Below are 21,922 nucleotides of genomic sequence, written 5' to 3'. Positions count from 1 at the left end.
TCTAGATGGAGTGCTTATTTCTATTTCTCAAAGACGACAAATAATACTGTATCAAGTATCTCTGGAAAACCAAAGTTCTTGGACTTGATTTTTTAAAAAAAATCTGTTTATTAAGAAAAAGCTTTTCTTTTTACATAGAAAAGATACAGAGGAAGGTAAATAAACGCAGTAGAATTTATTACCTCATGTAATAGCTGTACAACTGAATCTTAATGACAAAGGTTGCAGAAAACCTAAAAATTATAAAAGCCATCGCCAAAGTAAGACTCTGACAGAGCAAGAACGAAACACAAAAATGAACAACATTGAACAATTGTGAATCACAAGTATGTAGAAAGACACAGCCAGTACACTACATGAGGCCTCATGCCAAAGAATATTCCTGTTTCAGTATTATGCCTTCAATGGGGAAATCAGATAAATTTAATTCTTTAAGAAATCTCAGCATCTGGTGTATCCTGCAATTTATTATTTAATTTTCCAACTTTTCAGAGCTGGAAAGCCTTTAAAATTTTGCTTAAAAAGAAACTCTGAGTAGACAGATATTTTGTTTTTCACAAACAAATTCTTAAATCTTCCTGTTTTGTCATGTCTTCTAATGGCAATTATTAGATTATTTTCCCAAGGATTATGTGAAGGAAAATAAGACAATAAGGAATATTGAATTCAAAGCTGTGAACTGAACTGAGTTCTCTTGCACTGCCATCTGTGACAGCCTTTGCTGAAGCTTGCAGAAGACTACAGAGATCTGCTGCAGTGCCTTCAGGGCACCTTCTTGTAAACTTGGGTAAATTCACCAGCACTCCACCGATGGCATGGTTAGGAGTACCATCGCGAAGTAAAATCGTCTCACAAATGGGTATTGTGCAGATTAAAAAAATAATGAAAACAGACACTTGAATGGCAACAGAAGACAAAGATTTATTTTTACTGACTTTCAACTGGTGTTAAGATCGCTTGAGAGACATCCAGTAAATTTGTAAGACCACCACAGATATGACTACATATGCATATTCTGTCTATCTCACTACCACGCCCTCTCTTCATAAAGGCACTAACTATAAATAATATGAAAATGGACAGATAAAATGCCAGAAAAAAACCTGATTGCTTGTATGGACTTCTATGTTTATGTTTGTATACGTTCATGCTTTAAATGTACAATTTTAAAATCAATTTTAAAAGTCACCTTTATTTTGGCAATACAACTGATAAAATGAAACATGCAGAACACAGCTCAACAGAACTCAGTGCATAATTTTGTCAGATTGAAGCAGTTCTTTATCACCCTTTGTGAGTTGGGAATACATTCAAATTACAAGGCAAAAAACCCGCCACCCAAAACGGACAACATCTGGCTTCCGTATAATGCATCTGCTTTTCCACATCTTCTCCAACATCTTTGGATAGTAAAATCTACGTTTGACCACAGGTTAAATTGTATGGTTATATTTTAACAGTCTTCCTAGTGCAGCAAGGCAAGAGAGCTGCCTGTATTCACTGTTCTATCTCCAGGCTATCCATTTTTAAGTCGGGGGGTTTAAAGCTAATCACTTCTTCATAGGTAAGTTCTGTAGAGAGGGTGTAAGGGAGAGAAAAGAATTAGGTGATACTCTCTTCAAAAGAAAAATACTCCAGAGAAAACAGTTCTATGGATGCATGTGACTTCTAGTTTGTATTCCCAGCCTTTTTAGAGTCCAGATCCAAAAATAGACTGAATTCACTAGGAATCCTTCTGTTAACCTCAGATTACAAATTAGACTCACAAATACTGTTATTGTACAACATGTCTGTCCCCCTCAGCTAATTACTAAAACACACAGGCCCTGAAATGGAAACATCAATTATGCTGTCAGATGACCTGCCAAAATGACGTAACAGAAGACAAAATGTAATGGAAAATGGAATCTTTAAAAGCACCAGAACAAGTTTTAAAATGTACACTTTTAACTGCGGAGAATGTTCTTTATCATCTCTCAGTCAATTGCCTTCAACATAAATCACTCGCAATTCTGTGCTAATGCCTTGGGATCTAGGTTTTGGGCTTTTTCATATTTTATTGTAACTAACTTAATTTTAAGGTCCTCTTAAAAAAATTGTCTTTTGTCTTAGAAGCATGTAACAGTTCTATTTTCATCATGAAGGGCTTAGCTAGAAACGTGGATTCCCTGCTATTTTACCCTGCTCTAGCCCTTTATCTTGTCACGCTGACAGTCATGTCCTGTTTTGTGCCTTGCACAGTAATGGAGTATGTCATCAGCTGCTACCTCCTATGCATTTTCTCAAGTTAGATACTGTATTTTAAGGACCGAATCCTGTTCACACATAAATATATGGCTAACAATTCATTACTTCAGGTTCTGTTTTCCAAACAGTGATGTTTAAATCATATCAAACTTGTGCCTATTAGCTTGTTTATTAAACAGATCTGTCTGAGACAGCTGCCACACCTGCAAGTGGACCTAGCACTCCTCTAAAAAGTATGTAAAAATCTTCAGGCTGAATCTTGCTTATGCTCTGGTTCTGTTATGCTGTAGCATGGCATACAGTGACCAGCGTGCCAGCTTCAGTGAAGGATTTCTCTGAAAGAAATTCTGTGTGCAGAACCCCTGAGGTGGAAGGATTCATTAGGCAACTCTCAGTGATTGAGTTGCGGGTATTAAGTAGCATCTGGTCACAGGCAGCCAGGTAGGAGCTAGAGCAGTCCTGACTGAACTCAGAGGAAGCCAGTGTCCTCACAAATCGGACACCTGGAACTGTATTAGGAATTATTCCTGCTGGCCGTGCATGGTATGTTTATGAAGCTCCTAACCCGGTTCTTGTGCCACCTGCTCAGCAGAGAGTACAGATGTTACGCTGAGATATGTGCAACTGGAGCAAGAGCTAAGGAGAGATAGTGCATAGCAGTCGACTCTGAATAGCCTACTCTTGGCCTCTAAAATTTTGAAATATTTTCTAGCTGATTAAACATGTCAGAAAGAAATCTATGAGCTTGGGCTGCAAGCCTCAGCAGTGTGCAGTGGAGGCCAAGGAAACTCTTAAGTGCACAACACGTAAGACTGTCTGAAATCTCATTTTACTTTGGTGCCTAGTCCCTCTTGGGATCAAGAGCCACTGATTTTTAATTTGAACAGAAAAAGAGGGGAAATACGCCATTGACATCTTGAGAAACTGGGTCAATATTTTATCAACAATACAAACATTTTATGTGAATGGTCACCTTTCACGTCATTTTACTTAAATGTGGCACATACTGTGCTTGAAAATAAAAAGTTTATTCCCCAAAATAAAAACATGGCCAGGAGGAAGAGCTGCATGTCCTGTGCCAGTTTTGAGATTTTTGTCTCAGGCCTTTTTTCCCCGCCCTGTATAAAAGAAGGAATTTGGCCCGTAGTTCCAGCAAGGACAGTGATGTAGAAAAATATGATACTGTCCATCCTAGGGAATTCACCTCCACCTCCTCATTTCAGTTCAGAAAGTGTTAAGCTAAGATTGTTCCTGAAATAATTTCAACGGAGTTTCATCACAAACAGAAATCAACTTCATGACTCGGAAATTGTTAAACTTTCCTGTTAAAGACTCGGTCAACTGCAAAAGTAGCAGAAAACAAATCATCCACTTGTAAGTACAGCAGCAAATTGAACATGCTCTCAATAAACAAGATGTATGGGTGGTGCTGTATGCTGCCAGGTTTTGCAGAAGAGAGCACGTGTAAGGAGTAAGTGATACCAGTCAATCCTCCTTGTTTGTACAGACGTAGTAGGCTTCCAGAAAACCCTTCTCAGGGCTCTAGGAGTTTGCTTTATTGTAGAGACACCCATGACCCTGCTCCTATCTTTCTAAGATGTATTTGCTGTAGTCAGCCTACTTGTCTCGCCTGCAACGGCCAGGATAAAACATAGCACAAGTGGAAGGGCATGAATGAGACATGAGAGGTCAGTATTTTTCATCATAAACCTACCCACTATGCTAATACATTTTTATCAAACCTTTCTGGAGTAAAAGTTACAGAATATACAAATAGAAACAGAAGAACATTTATTTTATATATATATATATATTTTTTTTTTCATCTTAAGCCAAGGAAAGGACTTCATTGATAAACAGGAACAATTAGTTTTCTAGAACATTGCTCTCAATTTAAAATGCCCAGTAAGGAATTTTTAGTATGTCCTCATTAGACAATGATGAAATTGGACTGTACGTTTCAGTGTACTTGCAAACTTAACGTTTAGCCACCTTACTTCTGTGATACTGTAGTGCAATATGATCATGATGCAAGCATGGAATTAACTAATAAAACAAGGTTGTTGCAGTATTACTCAAGGATGGGTTTTGTGGTGTCACTCCCAAGTAGAATCATCAACTCTCATCTCAAATAGGATCGATAGCATGGTTTATCTATTAATCCCAATTACTTGGTTATCTAAAGAACGATTAACAAAATACACATCTATGTGGAAAAATACTCATTTCTGTTTCTGAACAAAGCTACACCAGAATCCAAAATAGTGTCACTTGCCCTAGGACAGTTACTTCAGCTGAGGATCTGACCTACAAAACTAAAAGCAAGACAGCATGTGTGGTTACCTGGTAACTAGCATCAGCTTTTAGTTAAGATTAAACCCGCTATAGGAAATCTAGTGAGGAGATGATAGAATGGGGGAAGGGAGCAAAATCCAGAGAGGGAACACAACCCTTTCTACCTCTCCACTCCCACAAGCACACACATAGACTTATCTTATTTCCCTGAGGCTTAAGAGTTCAAATTGTTCTGGTTAGAAACAGAGGAAAACTGTTATTTAAGGATAGTTTTGTTCTGCTGCATGTATTAACTACTGTGTGCAATTCTGTTACCTTTCCATTCATCTATGGTTCGCTCCTTATTCTCTATTGACTCATCGTACAGCTCGGCCTCAGGTTCATCATCCGGATCATGATACTGTACAAAGTATGGATGTGCAAGTGCTTCCGAGGCAGTAATTCTTTTATCGCTGTCTAATATAAGCATCTTCTCAAGAAGATCTACAGCTAAGGGAAAAAGAGAAATGTGGTGCAAAGCCAGAAGAGACCATCTAAAAATAGAGAAGGCAACTCTTTACACACAATCTATTCTCACTGACCTTAAACACAGTTAACATTATTGGCAAACCCACAAAATTTAGGCAATGTTAACAAATAAGTTTTGAAGATTTTACATTGTGAGTACAATTTTCAGAGCTGAAGGAAGGTTCTGGTTTGCTTGTGGTATGCATGAAGGTTCATTATAGTCTATTTGATATCTGATTCACCTCTTCAGACATCCAAGACCTTCGTTCTGAAAAGATCTCTGTGTGCGTAAAAGTTAAATATCCTCTGTTGTGCATCATGTGCTTAACTTGGTCCGGATCCCAAAGCAACTTTACAGGACCCAGCATAAAGAAAATATGTTTGAAGTTGACAGTTGCAGAATATTAGAAATGAGAGAGATCTGTAAGGTTGAAATTGGTTTTATATGGAAAGTTTATCATAATGGTTTAAAAAATATATAAAAATGATTTTTAGTGCTTTCATATAAGCACTGTCATTAATTTGCCTTTATGATATTAATATGTAGCATGCTGTCATGTACATCACGCAAATAAATCCCGTTTTTTATAAGAAAGTGTTCACAGCTACTTCTATTTGTAAAACTAAAATTGTCTTTTAATACACAGAACGAATTCAATATATTTTAACTCCTAATACTTCCCTATAAACAGTGTTTTAATGTGCACTCAATGGAACTGACCAGGCACTGTACTAAGACGACTCTGGTGACTCAAACGTCTCCTTTGCCATGTCACAAGAAATCGTTCGCAGAAACATCTCTTTTGCACAGGCAGAACCAATTGGTTAGACATAAAAAAAATTGTGCAGGATCAGACCAAAGGTCTGTCTAGCCCGGTATCCTGTGTCCAACAATGGCTAATATATTCCTAGGAAATAATACTCAAAAGGGTCATTCAAGCAGCTATTCTTCCCGGTATATTCTTCTGCTCGCTAGCAATTTACAGCTCATGGCCTTCTTGAGCCAGAAGTGATGTCTCTAGTCTAGACCCCATGATGCTTTTATTTATTCCTGCTGTACATAGTTGGCTTTTGCTTTTCATCCACAGACTGTTTTCTTTTAGGAGGTTCCCATAATCTCCACCAGAAACCAAAGAGGCAGGCTTCATGAATGGAAAACAGTCTCAGGATGAAAGGTTAAGCAATGCTCTTCTTGCTGGTCTGATCATTATTATATGGGCTCAAATAGCAAAGGAAGGCTTGAGTTCCTATGTTAGTGAAAAATTTAATCTATTATCAGTCTGACTTTCTTACCTAATGGATTGGCACCACGAAATACTGCTTTCAAATCCTGTTGAGGCATATGTGGAAGAGATTCAATGTATTTTCTTGCCTAGGAATAAATCAATATACATACCACATGCACAGAGGTTAAATCTTGCCCAACAGTAACCATATCAACTCTAAAAAACCAGACATAATATTTTTTTACGTTCTTATACATGGGAAACCTTCTTTACATAAAACCATAATGTATGACTTTGTTTTAAACAGTCACTCCTATATATTGCACAATAAGCAAGAGAGTTTTAAATGGGTATATTTTCCTCTAAGGGTTATGCATTCACACTTAACGTTTTCACCTGAGCTTACTGGTTCATTGCAGTATATCCCCATGGAGCACATCCATGTAACATTCAACCAGAAATTGCAACCTAAATCATCTTTCAGTTACCCTCAGTGAAGTGGTATAATCCAATCTGCGTGCTTCCCTCCTCTCTCTCCTCTGTCGAACAGTAGCTTCACTAACCAAAGAACAAATCCTTGTACTCCCAGGGTGCAGATCGTCAGATGTTTAACAGAATTTATAGCTTGCCTTGTCACTGTGGCTGTGAAAGGCTCATGCAAACTCAGCTAGGAAAAGCCTACCCACATATCAGACCCACAAATGTCAGCGTGGAGCCTGACATTACATGAGCTACGAATTTCTGGGCTGAGGTGGATAGGTCAGCAAGAGAAGAGGTTGAATGCTGGTCCTAAGGGCTGGGATCAGACAGAACAGGGACTTCTGAAATGGAACAGTTAAAGAAGAGGCAAATGGCTGTCCCCAGCTCTGTAAAAAACCCAGCTGGTCTTTGAACAAACCTTAATCATTTTAAAACACGTTTGTGTTACTGGGATGTCTCCCTGCACACTTAGCAATCCTGTTAGAAGACGACTATCTGCAGGAGACTAACTAAGCATTCTTGGCCTAGTGAAGACCGCAAAGGAAATAAAGTTGTTCATCCCAAGCAGCTCCATGGCTTCAAGCGAGATACCAGATTGAGAATTGTGGAACTATCTTCTGGACTATCATGAAGCGACTATAAAATACTCTGACATATCATCTGTGCAATCCTACAACTACACTTGAGAAACAGATCCTGTTCCCTACACTGTTCCGTCTGCCATAGTCTTAATTTCTGCAGCTACGATGAACTGATATAAAGATATTTTAAATCATTACATAGCACAGTCTCTTTTCAAACTGTGTTCTAATTTAATGAGGCAGATCTATTTATTTTTTCTGCTTCTTGTAAGATGTAAGTATATTCTATCAAAACTATAGACTCCTATTAGTGACACATTTCAGAGTCTTACTAAAAGAAGCAAGCCTTCAAGCATTATGTTCCCAACCTGTTAAAACTGTATTAGTGTTTTCCCTTTTTATTCTATGGGCTGACAGCAAGGCTTTCTAAAAGGATGATTTCTTCTTAGCAGCTGTAGCCAGTCATGCAGAGAATGATGTTTAAAGACTAGTCAAACACAGGCTTCGCTCCACCTATTTTATGCCCCTAAAGTTCATAAAGGCAGCAAACACCTGCTAGAAGGTCAGGGTGTGCAGCTCCTATCAGAGTTAAGTCTTCCAGGGCATTGGTTTATACATACGTACGAACAGCACAGGAAAAGAGGGCTGTCATACATTCTTGCATGGAAGCTACGGACTAGGGTAGAAACAAGAGGTAAATTTATCTCATGACAAACATCTGTGGATTTGTGGATTTTTTGTTTCTGTGCGGACATCAATTAACATCACTAATCCAAACATGACTGAACAAGATACGGCCAAAGTTATCTCCAACCTTGCCCAGAAGTCCTTTGAAAACACCACAGACCTATCAAAGTATACTTACCAACCTCTCCCCTCTGCTTATATAGTCACCACAGAAACCCAACCAATAGAATCCAAACATTTTAAATTATTCTGAAAGTAATGAGATGCAATAACCATTTAAACCTGTATTAACATGAAAGACTGACAAAACAGCTCAGTAACTTGTGCTGACACATCACATGAGGTTGATCTTTTATTTTCCAATTCTTTAATCCTCTACTTGTAACTGAAAATAGGCTTGGCATTTCAGAAAACCTCTGACCTTGCTGCTAGAGGAATGGAAAAAATTGTCCGGGACTGCAAGCTGCATTAAGAAATATCTAAACAATAAGGCCAAACTACAAGGTAAAGAACTAGAATGAAGGAATAGAATAGACACTCCCTTGCAAGAGGCAAGTACCTCCAAGCAAGGTATGTATCTTTGACATTGCTCCTCTAATGAAGCAGCAGCAGCCCAGAGGTGACCTAGCAGCACTCCCATTCATTAACTTGGCTTTTGTGTTCTCCCTGTGCTCTAAAGGTATAATTAGCCCCAGTAAAACAGTTTCGGCATTCTTGTAGCTCACTGAGGTATGCTCTGAAACACAAGAAATTAAAGACAAAAGCAGATACTATCTTCAGTAAATATTTAAGGTGCTTAATCTCATAATCAAAAAGCTCACAAACTGACTAGTTGTGGGTAAATCACACATTTGTATATGCTACTCTGAACACATTACTACAAAAACCGTAGGATCTTATTAACACATAAAGGCTGTACAAGGACCTATGAGGCTACACAAGGACCTACACTTAGGACGGCACAGTCTGAGAGTTGCTGGTTGATCCAGTCCCTGGCACAAGGATGGATCTTCCTCCTGCCCCGGCCATTCCCAGGTGCTGAGTACCCACAAACTCTGGGGCTGTGCGTTGGCCTGCGCTGATGAGGTTTTGTTATCCCTGGACCTTCCAGAAATCCAGTGTTGCTCTGGCTCTCCTACTGCTCCTGCTAACTTAACCCATTAGTGTATTCATTAATAAGTTCAAAAAAACCCCATCAATATACACACAAGCTGAAAACCAGCCATTAATATTAGTCTGAGGTGTATACAGAAAAGGTTTAAGCTTCAGCTTCAGCTCAGGAGGTATCTGTGTGCTGTTGTTTATCTGAATTTTTACACTGTGCCCATCGCCTGCCTTAATCAATACCCCATCTCATTCCTCAGCTGGCTATCCATGGTTATTGCTTAAAGTGAATCCTTTAAGTGTAGCTTTAGCTGAGAAACAAAGTGGAAATTGTTCATTTACTAGATTACTTTTTTAAAGAAGTCATATGGAAAGTTAAAAATCACACTGTTAACTACAGATATTATCATGAAAGTGGACCTCACACTACAAACATTCAGAGAGATGAATAAATATGAATTTCAAATTCGGGATCCATGTAAGAGCACTTGTGCAGAACACACATTATTTGATTCTAGTATCTCTGTTTAGATCCCTTACAACAACGGAAAGTATAAAAATTACAGAGACATCAGATTTAATAGCAAGAATATAATGCTCTGAGCTGAGCATCAGTTCGAATTTTTTTATTGTAAGTACAGCAGCACAATAAAAGATCATCAGGACCAATTGCAAAACCCCTTTCAAAAACTGAGTACATGAGAACAAGTGTCAAAATTAATCCAGCTGACAGTCAAGGCATTTGAATACCTCTAAAAAGAATATTTTTTGAATGGTGGCATTCTAGCAGCAAAAAATAGAGATCATGTGAAAGTGTTCGCTCATTTCCAAATCAGAGTATCTGTGTAACACAAGCAGTGACATATGATGACAATTAGAGAAAAGAATGATAGAAAGTCAGTTAACCGAATGAAGCTGTGAACTCACATGTTCTGATGATATCTTCTTCAGAAGTTCAGAACTGGGTGTGCCCACAACTTCCATTATTCTTTTTAGTTGATCGATATCTGCGTTATTTCAGGGAAATAAAGAGCACATGGTCCTTCTGGGTTTAAACAATTAATGAGCTTTCATGCAGATAGTTAAGATGTTTAAAACTGTTCAGCAAGACAATTCCATTATAGTCCATGGAAGGATACCAATTCATTCCTGCTTAAACCTAGTCCTGAGTATCAAATTCTCTATTGTACTACATGAATCTGTCAGGTGTGCCTGTATGTCAGAAAGGTGCATGCAAAATATTGCTTTCCTGGCCTAGTTACCAATTTAAGATATTCTTAAGCTTAATTTTAATAGGACATTTATGTTTCAGTGATCCGAGGGACTTCTGAAGAACAGTCTAATACAACAGAGCACGCAGGGCTAGATTACTAATCTGAGGGCTGGTAAGTGGTAAATTCTTATTTGGTAGCTTTAAAAATCTGTTTTGAAAATGTTAATTTTTCATTGTCATATATGACCTGTAAAGTATATTACATTTTCCCTAGAGACTCAAGGTTATTCTACAGCTTTATTTAAATTGATGTAATAATATAATTGTAGACAATATTTTGTAACAGCAAAAAATATCTTATTTCTTGAAAACCAGATGTATTGATTTTTCCAAATAACACACATCATGTAATCAGTCAGTCTGAAGCACAGCCATCATCCAGATGATGAACATCTGGACAATGCCTGTGGTTACAATAGCACCTAATGATGCTCAGCACAATAGAAAGGTCAACAGGGAGACTTGGTCTCTCAGCTCTCAACAGTTTTTCAGGCAATTCTAACGTCATGTTATTTTGCACGTGGCAACGGCTTCATTTTAGCAGAAGCGTTTGCTTTTTGAGGGGTTTCAGCATAGTGAGAAACATCAATATTCCGTACAGAAGAATGTGCCTTTGTTTCTCATATTAAAAGCTTTCCTCCTCTGATGCAGTTGTTTCCTCATTCCTCATTATGTGTTTTTCTTCAGTTTTCTTTTATTATTTTACTGCTCTCCTCAGCAACGGCTCTTTTTTTTCCTCTTGCCAGCACAGGAAGCGCCAATGGAAACCCCTGAACACTCCAGCAGGGACCACAGCACAGCGCTGAAGAAAAGAGAGGGTTTTGTTCCTCCTGTGGCATTTCTGGAACTGCTGGCTTTTTTTATAACAGGACACAATATGCCTATTAATTCACTTATTATTTAAGAGTTCATTTGTTTGTATTTTAGAGACTTCCAGCCTAAAAGCAGTTCTATTTTTTTAAATTGTATTAGCCGATCAAAAAACATTGCCTTTACTCAGCTTCAGTTTTAACGTATGTTATCTCAGTAAGATACACACATGGAAGAAATCTGCTCTGTTGTAACTAGGTTATTATTTAAATACAGATACACAACAAAGAATAAATGTAACTTACTGTTGTTTAGGAACATCTGTTACTGTCTTTTTTTTTTCCTACCAGTGGGTCTCATATTCAGGTGTCATACACTGAATTGAAAGATTAGCAAAAATTTTTACTGTTTTAGAAGTTTGTTACCTCAAAAACATTTCCATAGAAACACTCAAGTCATTAGAAAAAAAGGAGGAATTAGAGAGTATTTTTATAGCTGCATTTTATGTTTTATGTTAAGGATACAATCATTTCCTGGAAATAGGGCCTTCCCTTTCAACAGCTCTGCCATGATGCATCCAACTGACCAGATGTCAACTGCCAAAAGCCAGAGAGAGAAAAGTGTACGATGAATCAAAGAGATCCTTAAACAGAGTTGCCTCTTGGTTTAAAACTATCACTATATCCAGCTGTAGCAAAATGCAAGTCTTCACAGTTTACCTGTTTGATTGTAGTGCATCCAGTTTAACATAATTTCTGGAGCTCTGTACCATCTTGTTGCAACATATCCAGTCATTTCATCATCAGTTTGTCGAGCTAAACCAAAGTCTAAAATCTACAGAATAAAAATAAATAAAATAAAAAATAATTTAAAAAATCCCTTTTCACTTTTGTTATAGGTACTGATTTTCCCCATTACTAATTTCTGAGTTTATCCGTAGTCTCTTGCTATCGATAAAGTAAACCAGCAACACTGGATGAGCTCGTCCGCTTTCCCTGCTGCATCCCTGCAGCCTACGGGTCTGCATAAAAATGCTTCCACTGCAATGAGCCTGGCTCTTTGTCCTCTAAGGCAAACTTTACATTTTGCCTCAAGTTCGATTTTCCACTGACATTCATTTGCTAAAAATAAGCACTGTTGCTATAAAAAATGAAACACTATCAACAGGGATGTTTGTGTAAAATGCCAATGGCGAGTGCCACTGGCCATTTTAAGCACCACATGAGCTGATCACAAATCTGCAGAATTTCTGTTGTTTCCCTCTCATGTCTATCTAAGTATTTACCCCAATCATGAGTCATTCCAATGCCAATAGGAGAGAAACATATGTCCTGAGTAACAAGGTAGATTTAAATCACATACCATCTGGTTTTGGTAGAACTCCCCCCCAAAACAACAAAGGAACTCTGTTTAGGTTCACATATTACTCATAGGCTTGATAGCAAAATGTTCCCTTCCATACGCTCTCCCTTGCTAAGTACATTGACAGGAAGTTATTTCAATTCAATTTTTCCTGCTCATTTCTTTGCTTTCTATTTTTTGATTAGTGTATGTCCCACTAATTATAGAGCTAAAAGGTATCCCTAACTCTAAGAGAGACTGTTGTGAAAGGGTGCCGTCTGAGTGAGCCTCAGTGCTGTTCGTTAAATCAGTCATCTGAGCTAGTTAGCATCTCTTCAAATAGAAATGTGAATTAAGATCAGTGGCAACCTCCCGTGATGAGATCCAGGATTATTTATTAAGCTGATAGCTAATCCTTATCATTGGGAATAAAAAAATTTTAAGAGCATCATTCAAAATTCCTCAGTTATAATCCAATTTAAAGGTATAAAAATCCTAAAGAAAAATATTAAGGTATAAATAACATGTTAACATTTACTTCTAATATACTTTAAAAGCATTATTTATTTCTTAAATAAGCAAAAATAAAAGTATGAGGCAAACAAGGCATGAATAATGGCGTGAAACTCGAACACTAATGCCCTTATTTTTATAAGGGTTTCGGCAGTATTTTTCTTTAATAGCTGATCCCTTCTATCAAATGTGTACACATGTTTTCCTTCTTTTTGCTTCTATTTCCTTTTTGTTTGTACATGGAAATATCCACTAGTTTGTTCTACTAGAAAATAATTTGGTATCAGAGGAAGTAAAGCTATAAATATAAACAAAGCAAAAAGCAGTGTAACAAATGCTAGGAGGGAGGTGCACAGATACCACAATAATAGAAAAAAAGATTAAAAGTCTCCTTTACTTCCAGTACAAAAATACAGCACATATTTTAGAGTGCATGATCAGACCCAGATGACCCATAAAACTTCACAGATGCTGAACATACATGCATGAAGACATTAAAGGGATAATCATGAAACTTGCTGAGCATCTGCAAGTGTCACTAAACCAAACAGGAACTAGTTTCTCACCACAGATCCGGATTAGTGCGAGAACCTAACTGCACTGCTGTTATTCACTATTGTGATTTTTTTGCTGATCTGGTAGTATTTGGAATCTTTTCTTAAATCCCTCACAGCTGGAATAAAGTGATTACATCAGAGTCTCAGTCACAGGGAGAAAGATGTTTCTGGCTGTCACGGAGAAATGCTAAACTTCTCATTCTTAGGCTTAAAGGCTTAGAAAGCTAGAAGACCTATTTTCCTTCTCCAGAGCCTCATGCTTATTATGTAACATCGTATCACACATACACAAAGATATGTATTTATATAGACATGTTCATGAAAATAGCATTTGAGAAGTGTGAATTACAGGGTTGTTGTTGTTTTTTTTTTTTACTGCCTGCAACTAGTAACGTAACTGGTAATACCGGTACCTTTTTCATATCATTATTTAATGTAGCTTGTATATTCTATAGATATAAAAATGAAAGTTGTTACAAGGCTTCATCTAAACATGGCAGATGCAGATACATGTCACAGGTCAAACTTCCAAGATGTACTCAGTTAAGTACTCACTCATGGGCCAAATTATTAGCCTATGTACCATCTGTGAGGAACTAGGGATGAACATTTTCCAAAGATACTTGTGTTCATACTAAATTAACATTTTGGAGAAAAACCCATGTTCATCGAAATGGGTCTTCTATGCCAGGGGATCAACAGTCGCAAACAGCTGAAATTAATGGAATCAGAAATAAAAATGGTAGCCAATGTTTTCTCAGAAAACTGTCATCTTGAGAGCTTTTACAACAGCATGATACCTACCCTCAATTCACAGTCTTCATTTACGGCTAGGTTACTGGGCTTCAGGTCCTGTAGCAGAACACAGTTAGTCAAGTACGATTTTAACCTTTTAAAGTATATTATAACTATGTCCTAGTAACACATCTGATGCACAGAGGGACACACTCTGTTCATTTTTATTATCACAGTGAGTGAACTCACCCGGTGGATGATTCCAGCTGAGTGAATATACTGTGAAACAAAAAGAAAAAAAAAAGATAAGATTTGAAGTTAGAGGTGAAGGAAGGTATAAGTCACGTGTCTTATCTTTTCACTTCTGAGACTGATTGTTTTATGTACAGAAAAGACTTATGTCACACTACATTTTCAGGTCAAACAGAGGTATGACGAACTTCGAAACCTCCTTGTTTTGTCTTATCCAGAGCTGGATATTTCAAGAGAGGTAACCGTGAGGACTAGATTCTACCATAAAAGATAGAACTTGTAGTGATTCTTCTGTTGAAAGTTTCTTACCAATTTGGAATTTGTTCCAGTGTTATCTGGATGTCCACGTTGATCAGCTAGTGGCTCAGTGAAGGCAGTGGCCTAGGGAGCAGTATGGTTGACTCCTAGATGATGTAAGTCACCTTCCCATACTGCGAACGCTGAATGTGGGCGAGAGATGCTGGCACCCTGGGAGAGGGTAGTGACCAAAATACCCACCTAAGCCACAGCATTACTTCAGGTCCACTTTCAAAGCAGGGACGCAAAGCGGTATTTCAGTGGCTATTTAGCGTCTCTGCTATTTTACATAAAACATTAAAACTCAAAGATTGAGAAAAGCTTACTCTGTAATTGCCTGTTGTTCACTTGTGAGGATTAACAGCCAATTTCTCTATGATCTTACTGACCAGGACCAGCAAGACCTTGAAAACCTTCTCCTCCATTCTCTAGAGGTGGATTCACCTTCTTTTTGGGGAGCAGAGGTTACACGTGAAACCTGTATGTCAACTAGGAAAACCCAAAGAAAACACAAGGGCATTCTTCTTGTTCCAGACCTACGCACTGTTTATCAGAGGGGCAGGGCCACCTGAGGGCTCCTCTCAACAGCTGCTCGCAGCTGAACGGAGAGGAAACCAAACCACCACCTGCGACAGAGGAGCTGCGTCCCTGCGCTGCTGAGACGACGACAGCAGCTCCTCTCGGTGCCACCACGCCGTCCTCTACCAGGAGCTCAGGAGCCTGCCAAGCTACGCAGCTCCAGGCTAACACTTCTTCTGCTCAGACAGCTTCTGCAGGCTGCGAAGCCTGCGCTCCATACTGCTGAGCGCACCCACCAGCGAGCCCAGAGCCTATTCAGGTACGCGAACACACGTTGTAATGACTCCGGCATAGATGTGAGCGAGGAGTTACATATGATCAAATGTTCTTCTGCTAATGAGACATGAGAATTTCAATTCCAGAAGAGACGAGCCACCACCAACCCCTCCCCTTCAAAACAGAGCCAGAAATGCACCTGAGTGCATTTCTGAAGTTAATATTCACTTTAGAGCACAACGCTTACTATTATTTAGCTCTGACACAACATAGCCTTATATTCAAAATCGCAAGCTAGATAATTAACTCCAGAATCCATCTTCCTAATTAAGCTATTAACTTAGGTAAATGAGACAAAGCAATTAAGGGCTCAGTTCTGCAATTTTTATTCACTAGAATCTGCACTTAAATTGACAGAACCCACATGCATGAATAAGAATTACTGTCTCAGGCACAAGGTGACTTGCTGAAAATCACGTAATAAGTATATTTCAGAGCCAGTATTTACCACGGCTTGCTTTCAAACATATTGTCCATGCCTAAAATATCAGTTACTGTTAAGTTAGCTACCAAAGCAGCTGAACCCTCTCTTTTCTTTTTGCTTATACCTGGGAAAATCAACACTGGTCCGAGAAAACACTTATGACCTAGTAATGCAAAGCATTTTCTACATCTTTTCCTGTTTATAGACACTTACATGTTTAATGTCAGCAAAATGATACATATTTTAATTCTTTTGGAAGAAAATTTTGCTACAGTTTCATTGCCAATTGCCTGTGTTATCTAATTGTATGAATTTTAACTGATACAATTAAAGGAAACAATGACTTCACAGGCAGAGTAAATCCTAGGTGATTGTGTGCAACATTGTACATTGCTAGGATAAACTTCTACTTCCAGGCATTTCCCAGACAGCCCAACTAACTTGGTTACCTCTTCTCCCATGTGATGCTCTACAAAAATCAGGGCTGTAGTTTTTCAAACTGGCTCATGTCTTTCAAAGCACAAATGTGAGTTACTTGCCATATCATTCTTTATAAATGTCACGTTCTTCAGAAGTTTTTTCACTACCTTTTCGTGACAGGTGAAATGTCTAAAACACACACTGTGCGCTACAGAACACGTTCACTTGAGCACTATATAGCAAGTGATTCTCCTTCAGTAATAACTTAAATAGACACTGATCTAAAGTTAATGTTCAAGGGGAGTATTCACATGTGTTGCGCATGTAAACGTTGGCAGGCTTAGGGTTTTATTTCTGGTTAGAAAAATGATCTGATAATTTCTGAAATGATTGCCGCTATCTGCGCACTCTTAAGACATAAAAAAAGGTGTTTAAGTACTGTCAGAGCAATGAACCAGTCGTTACTACAACATTCGGTTGCTGACTCTAAAACTCCTGCATTCAGCCAGTACCTTAAGACCTCGAAGTAACTGATAGATGAGGAACTGTATATGGTCATCCGTTAACTTCTGGCACTTCACAATGTTATTAAGGTCAGCACCCATTAAATTTGTCACAAGATACCTGTGAAAATAAGCCAGAAGAAAACAAAGAAACATACCTCATTTAAGAATGACAGAATGTAAATCCTTCTAAAAGCAGAACATCTAAAGAGTAACTACACACTCCCATGTAGGTTCCTCTTCCATTTTCTACTAACACACAGTTTATGCCCTTTAAGTCAGATATGAGCTTTAATAATGGAATCACAGCTATGAGATTTAACATCATGAAAAAGAAAAATCCTTATGGTACATTAAAAACTTTTATCTCTGTTTTCACCATGACACACTACAGCAGCTCAGTGAGGGGAGAACGCATCGTATTTTGAGATGAATAGGAAGCCTCACCCAACATCAAAGCGGGAGTCTGAGGCACCGAACCTACAGTACCCGCAAGGCCCCAGAATATCTGGTGATGGAGGTTAACATTGCATTGGTTGAAATAAGAGTGTTTTGTGTAACTTGCCTCTTTGCCCCCACTGGAAGTTTTATTTTGTGACAAATTTTGCAGAAACGTTGATTCTTTTCCAAAAACAGCGCTGGGACAAAAGTATGCATCTATCATACCCAGTTCTCATTTGTGTAATTTTGCCCCAGAGCCAAAGGGGTTTGGCCACTAATTTACATGGAGACAAAAAAATATTAATTACTATTTCTTCTGCTAAATTGTTTACCTAAGTGCTTATACATGATGTAAACCAAGAGGAACTCAGCATAAATCATACGTTTGAGTAACACCAAAATACACCCAGTCCTAGGTTAGTCAGGAACCTAGCCTAAATTTACCTTGTCTCAGTTAACCAACAGAATACTTTCCTGCATTCCTGAACTATCCCATCTAGCTGTGAAAAAATAATCTGCAGCTAACGCATAATTGAACTGAAAAAGTTTCAAGTTTACTGGCATTTATGCAGCATCAAACCATTTACCATATACCTATAATCTTATTAATTATCATTCGAAAAAGTACAAAAATGAGGCCCATCCTCCTGCCTCCTCTTTTGTGGAAAAGTTGCAAAAATATTTATTTGGGTTCTTCACACAAAGCTAACTGTGGCTGCGAGTGCTTTAGAAAAGTATGTGCTTCCTTTTTAAAACCAGAGTGGTACTTACTTACTAACTAGTCAGAATTATTTTAAAATTTTACTTACACTTCATTAAAATTTTCTATTGATGTTGCAGGCGTAAAAACATCTAGCAATCCTATAACCTGAAAGATGAGGGAATTGACATTTTATTTTTAGAAATCTGTAAAGCAACATGTAATTAGTATTGACAGTGCTTAGCATTTTTGGGATGAAACTTACAAAAATATGACATATGGTCATCCTGAAAACTTAGTAAGACTGGCACAGTAGGTGTTCTATACAGGTATAGCCTCAGCTATCTCCATGACCAACAGAAAATTATGTTAATTCAAAAAGTTATTACAACAAGACTTTAGACAATCAGAAATAAAGGCAGGAAAAGTAATGTTGTTACAGAAAAGCTGACACATGGCTTGTATGCTTGTTATACTTAAGATTACGTACAATTTCATGGGTTATCTTGTTCTGTTGTTGTTTAACTTTTTTAGCATAATTTCTCCAGGATACTTTTCAATCCACTATATTTTATTCAGGCTTCAATTCATCAAGTTACTTTCAAGCACGTGGATACTCCCACTGAAATCAACTGTTTGCCACATAAACTTAGAATAGTAGTCAATTATTTGGGCCCTGAAGTTCTACTACCTTTCATCTAGATATTACACTGTTGTTAATTTCAGTGAGAGTATCTGCCCTTAATTTCTCAACAGAATCCAAATTCAGCAAAAGCAGGTTTGAGGTATTTTTTTTCCTGGACTGATGTTTCAAGGGTATCCAACAGTAGTGAGCAGAACACACTTATTACTTTAGTTAGGGAAGAGTAGGACCACTTTTTCTGGATTTCATTAGCTGCATCTTCAAGATGAAATTAGATCATTTTTCAGTAAAAAGGCAGCCTTTTACTGTAAGTCTCTGCTTTGAAGTCCAGTGACTTCACTCCACGTAAGATGGCTAGGCCCAGGTATCTTGGATAGCTAGAGAGTTGGATATACTTTTTGAAAAAGATTGTACCTAACTGAAGTTAAGCCTATATTGCAAACTTTTGTCATAAAAATCCGAAGGTAAAGAACTCACTCTCCACTTACGTTCTCATGCTTCATGTGCTTGAGCAACCTAAGCTCTCGGTAGGTCCTCCTGGCGTGAATAAGGGACTGAAAAGGTCTTGAAAGCTTTTTTACTGCCACCTTCTGTCTTGTTTTGGTATCATAAGCTGAACTAGAAGAGGAAAAGAAAAAGTCCACGTTGATGGCATGTTCTACTTTAAAGTTCGCAGCTCGCTCACTGGAGAAACCTGTAGTCTCTTGGGGGCACTTACCCCTTCCTTTGCTCTCTTTCACCTTCTGCTCAAGGACTGCAACCAGGGGAGCCAGTCAGCAGTTAACTCTGAGTATTCAGAGACAGTTCCCTTGTTTCCATCTAGCAAATTACTAACGCTGACGATAATGTTCCAGACTCATCCCCAGGTAACCCTTCCCCATATGGCAGGAAAAGTAAGCAGAGAATTAGCTCCATTAGTGCAGCTCCAGCCTCCAGCTCCAAGGCAAGGCTCAGAGGGAATATGGGGATCCAAACTCCGGGTCTTACTGAACAAACTGGAGTCTTTACTAATTAGAGGAACGCTGCCATTATGTCTAGCAATATTAATTACCTATGTGACCATTAGCTTGCTAGACAATAGCACCATAAAACTGGTATCAAATTAGGATGTCGACATAGCCAAGGCCATACCGTTTCCTTGGGAAATGCTAGTAACAAGTGAACAACGGGTACATGTCTTATACTCCAGCACACAGATCCTGCTGACACACAGCATGTGTTTAACTTCATACAGATGGAGATGCCCCGCTGAAGAGGACACTAAATACACACATCACCATTTGCACAAAAGGGAGACCCACTGGTTTTTGTGCATTAGAAAGGCACAACAAGCAACACATAAGTGCTGCCTGTTATGTAGCACAGGAATAAAAATCATCCCTGTATGTGTTACTTCATGACGCTACACAATACAATTATAAAAAGATTCAGTTTGCTACCTTCTCTTATGAAGAAAAAAAAAGTCTTTAAATTGTTACTCTTATCCATTAAGTTAAAATTGTGTTCAATTAAAATACCTTGAAATTCTCTGTTTAAAGTGGATAATACTATCTAGGCTTGCTAGAGAGCATTAGCAAGCCAAGAACCCTCACACATGTTTATCTTACAGAAATTTTTTGGAGTTAGAAACACGAAAATTAGGTAACATGAAAAATGCACGGACTAGGATGACAGTCACAGTCAACAGTCACACCAAATGCTATTAGCTCCTTATGAACAGTATTTTAGACACTCCTGCAAATTGTGGTAGGAGACACCTGCTAGAGACAAAAAACATTGATTGTACATGGAATAGCTCCCAAACTAATACACCGAGCCTATAACCAGCTCCAAGTAGGTGGACTTCTATACATATCTGGTGCTCTGCTAAAGTCATGAAGAGCCAAGCGAAGAGCAAAGCCTCTTTATCTACAGGCAGCTGGAAGACAAGGTGGTGTTTTCTAATGAGAAGCAACAAAGGATACAAGCAACAAATGGGCAGGAAGAACAGAGTGGCATCTGAAGGATGATAGTGATCCAGTTATCCTAGAATTCACCCAGCCTCTGTGAAGCCCAATGCAGGGCACAGTCCAGCAACATTTTTATTTGATAAAACCAGAGTAAGAGGAAGGAGATTTAATCAACATGTTTCTTGCAGGCACCATGGAAGGAGTGAGTCACTCATGAGATAAATGAAATAGATAAGCAGATTACTTAGCTAGTTTCTTGCAAGCATCACAGAAGTGGATCTCCAGGGAAATCTAAAGGTGTACAGGGTTGTGGCTTTGCAGAGCACCTCAGGAAGGGCATTCCCCAAGCAGAAGCAAGCAAGCATAGGAAGAAGAAGACTAGTATCACTCTGAGGAGTGGGTGGAAGGGATATGACAGAGACACTTGTTCTGACACAGTTATTCAGGATATGAGGATGCTGTGTTGCTCAAATACGTGGAGCAGCTCAAGGAATGAACGGTGTGAGAAGAACTGACAACAGAGATATCTTAAATTCCACGTGACTGGCCACAGGGACAACATGAAGGTTGCACAAGTAAATCTGAAGAAATAAAAAGGAAGCCAATGCTTAGCTGTTAATGTAAGAAAGATGAGATATAATTGCCTTGTGTGCAAACCTGGCCAACGAAGCCACTGGAGAACACTGCCAAGTCTCACAAATACATACTCTCTACATCCTTTCCAACTTTTTTCCAGTGGAAAAGGAAATGTCTATCCAGATAAATAACATTGCCCAGAACAGCAGTCTGTGCTTAACATCTCAGCTCTTCTAGTAATTCACAAGCCTTCCCGCTCATGCTTGTACCGGTTTGTGAAATACTGTGTACATTATACAAGGCGAGGAGGAATTAGGTTTTAAATACCGTTATCACGATAAACATCTCTCTCCTCCCAGTTCTAAGGTCAAATGTGGGTTTCAGTGGTTTAAAAACTACTGATCTTTAAGATGGATTGCTTTTTACCCTCCATATGACTCAAGGCTGCAAAGCTTTCAGATGGTACAAAGCACTATTTTTTTAGCTTCAGTAATTCTTATGACAGC

The 21,922-nt window shown here is 38.4% G+C and overlaps 1 protein-coding gene across 1 annotated transcript in view; it reads right to left on the bottom strand.

Moving 5' to 3' along the window:
* Positions 1–901: 901 nt before the first annotated feature.
* The window catches only part of MAPK11 (mitogen-activated protein kinase 11), a 32,853-nt gene continuing 11,832 nt past the window's right edge, over positions 902–21,922 (bottom strand). The window contains exons 2-12 of the mRNA XM_052790873.1: positions 19,380–19,509; positions 18,358–18,416; positions 17,117–17,228; positions 14,606–14,635; positions 14,426–14,473; positions 11,930–12,044; positions 11,735–11,806; positions 10,055–10,134; positions 6,343–6,421; positions 4,858–5,031; positions 902–1,571 (exon numbers count right to left, since the gene is read on the bottom strand). Of these exons, the coding sequence (XP_052646833.1) occupies positions 1,498–1,571; positions 4,858–5,031; positions 6,343–6,421; positions 10,055–10,134; positions 11,735–11,806; positions 11,930–12,044; positions 14,426–14,473; positions 14,606–14,635; positions 17,117–17,228; positions 18,358–18,416; positions 19,380–19,509 (973 nt within the window). The 3' untranslated portion in view covers positions 902–1,497. The remainder of the gene's footprint in view (positions 1,572–4,857; positions 5,032–6,342; positions 6,422–10,054; positions 10,135–11,734; positions 11,807–11,929; positions 12,045–14,425; positions 14,474–14,605; positions 14,636–17,116; positions 17,229–18,357; positions 18,417–19,379; positions 19,510–21,922) is intronic.

This window comes from Harpia harpyja, chromosome 6 (genome assembly GCF_026419915.1).
Source record: "Harpia harpyja isolate bHarHar1 chromosome 6, bHarHar1 primary haplotype, whole genome shotgun sequence".
Lineage (NCBI taxonomy): Eukaryota > Metazoa > Chordata > Aves > Accipitriformes > Accipitridae > Harpia > Harpia harpyja.
The sequence above is the reverse complement of the archived record's forward strand: the minus strand, read 5'-3'. Positions and strand labels throughout refer to the sequence as shown.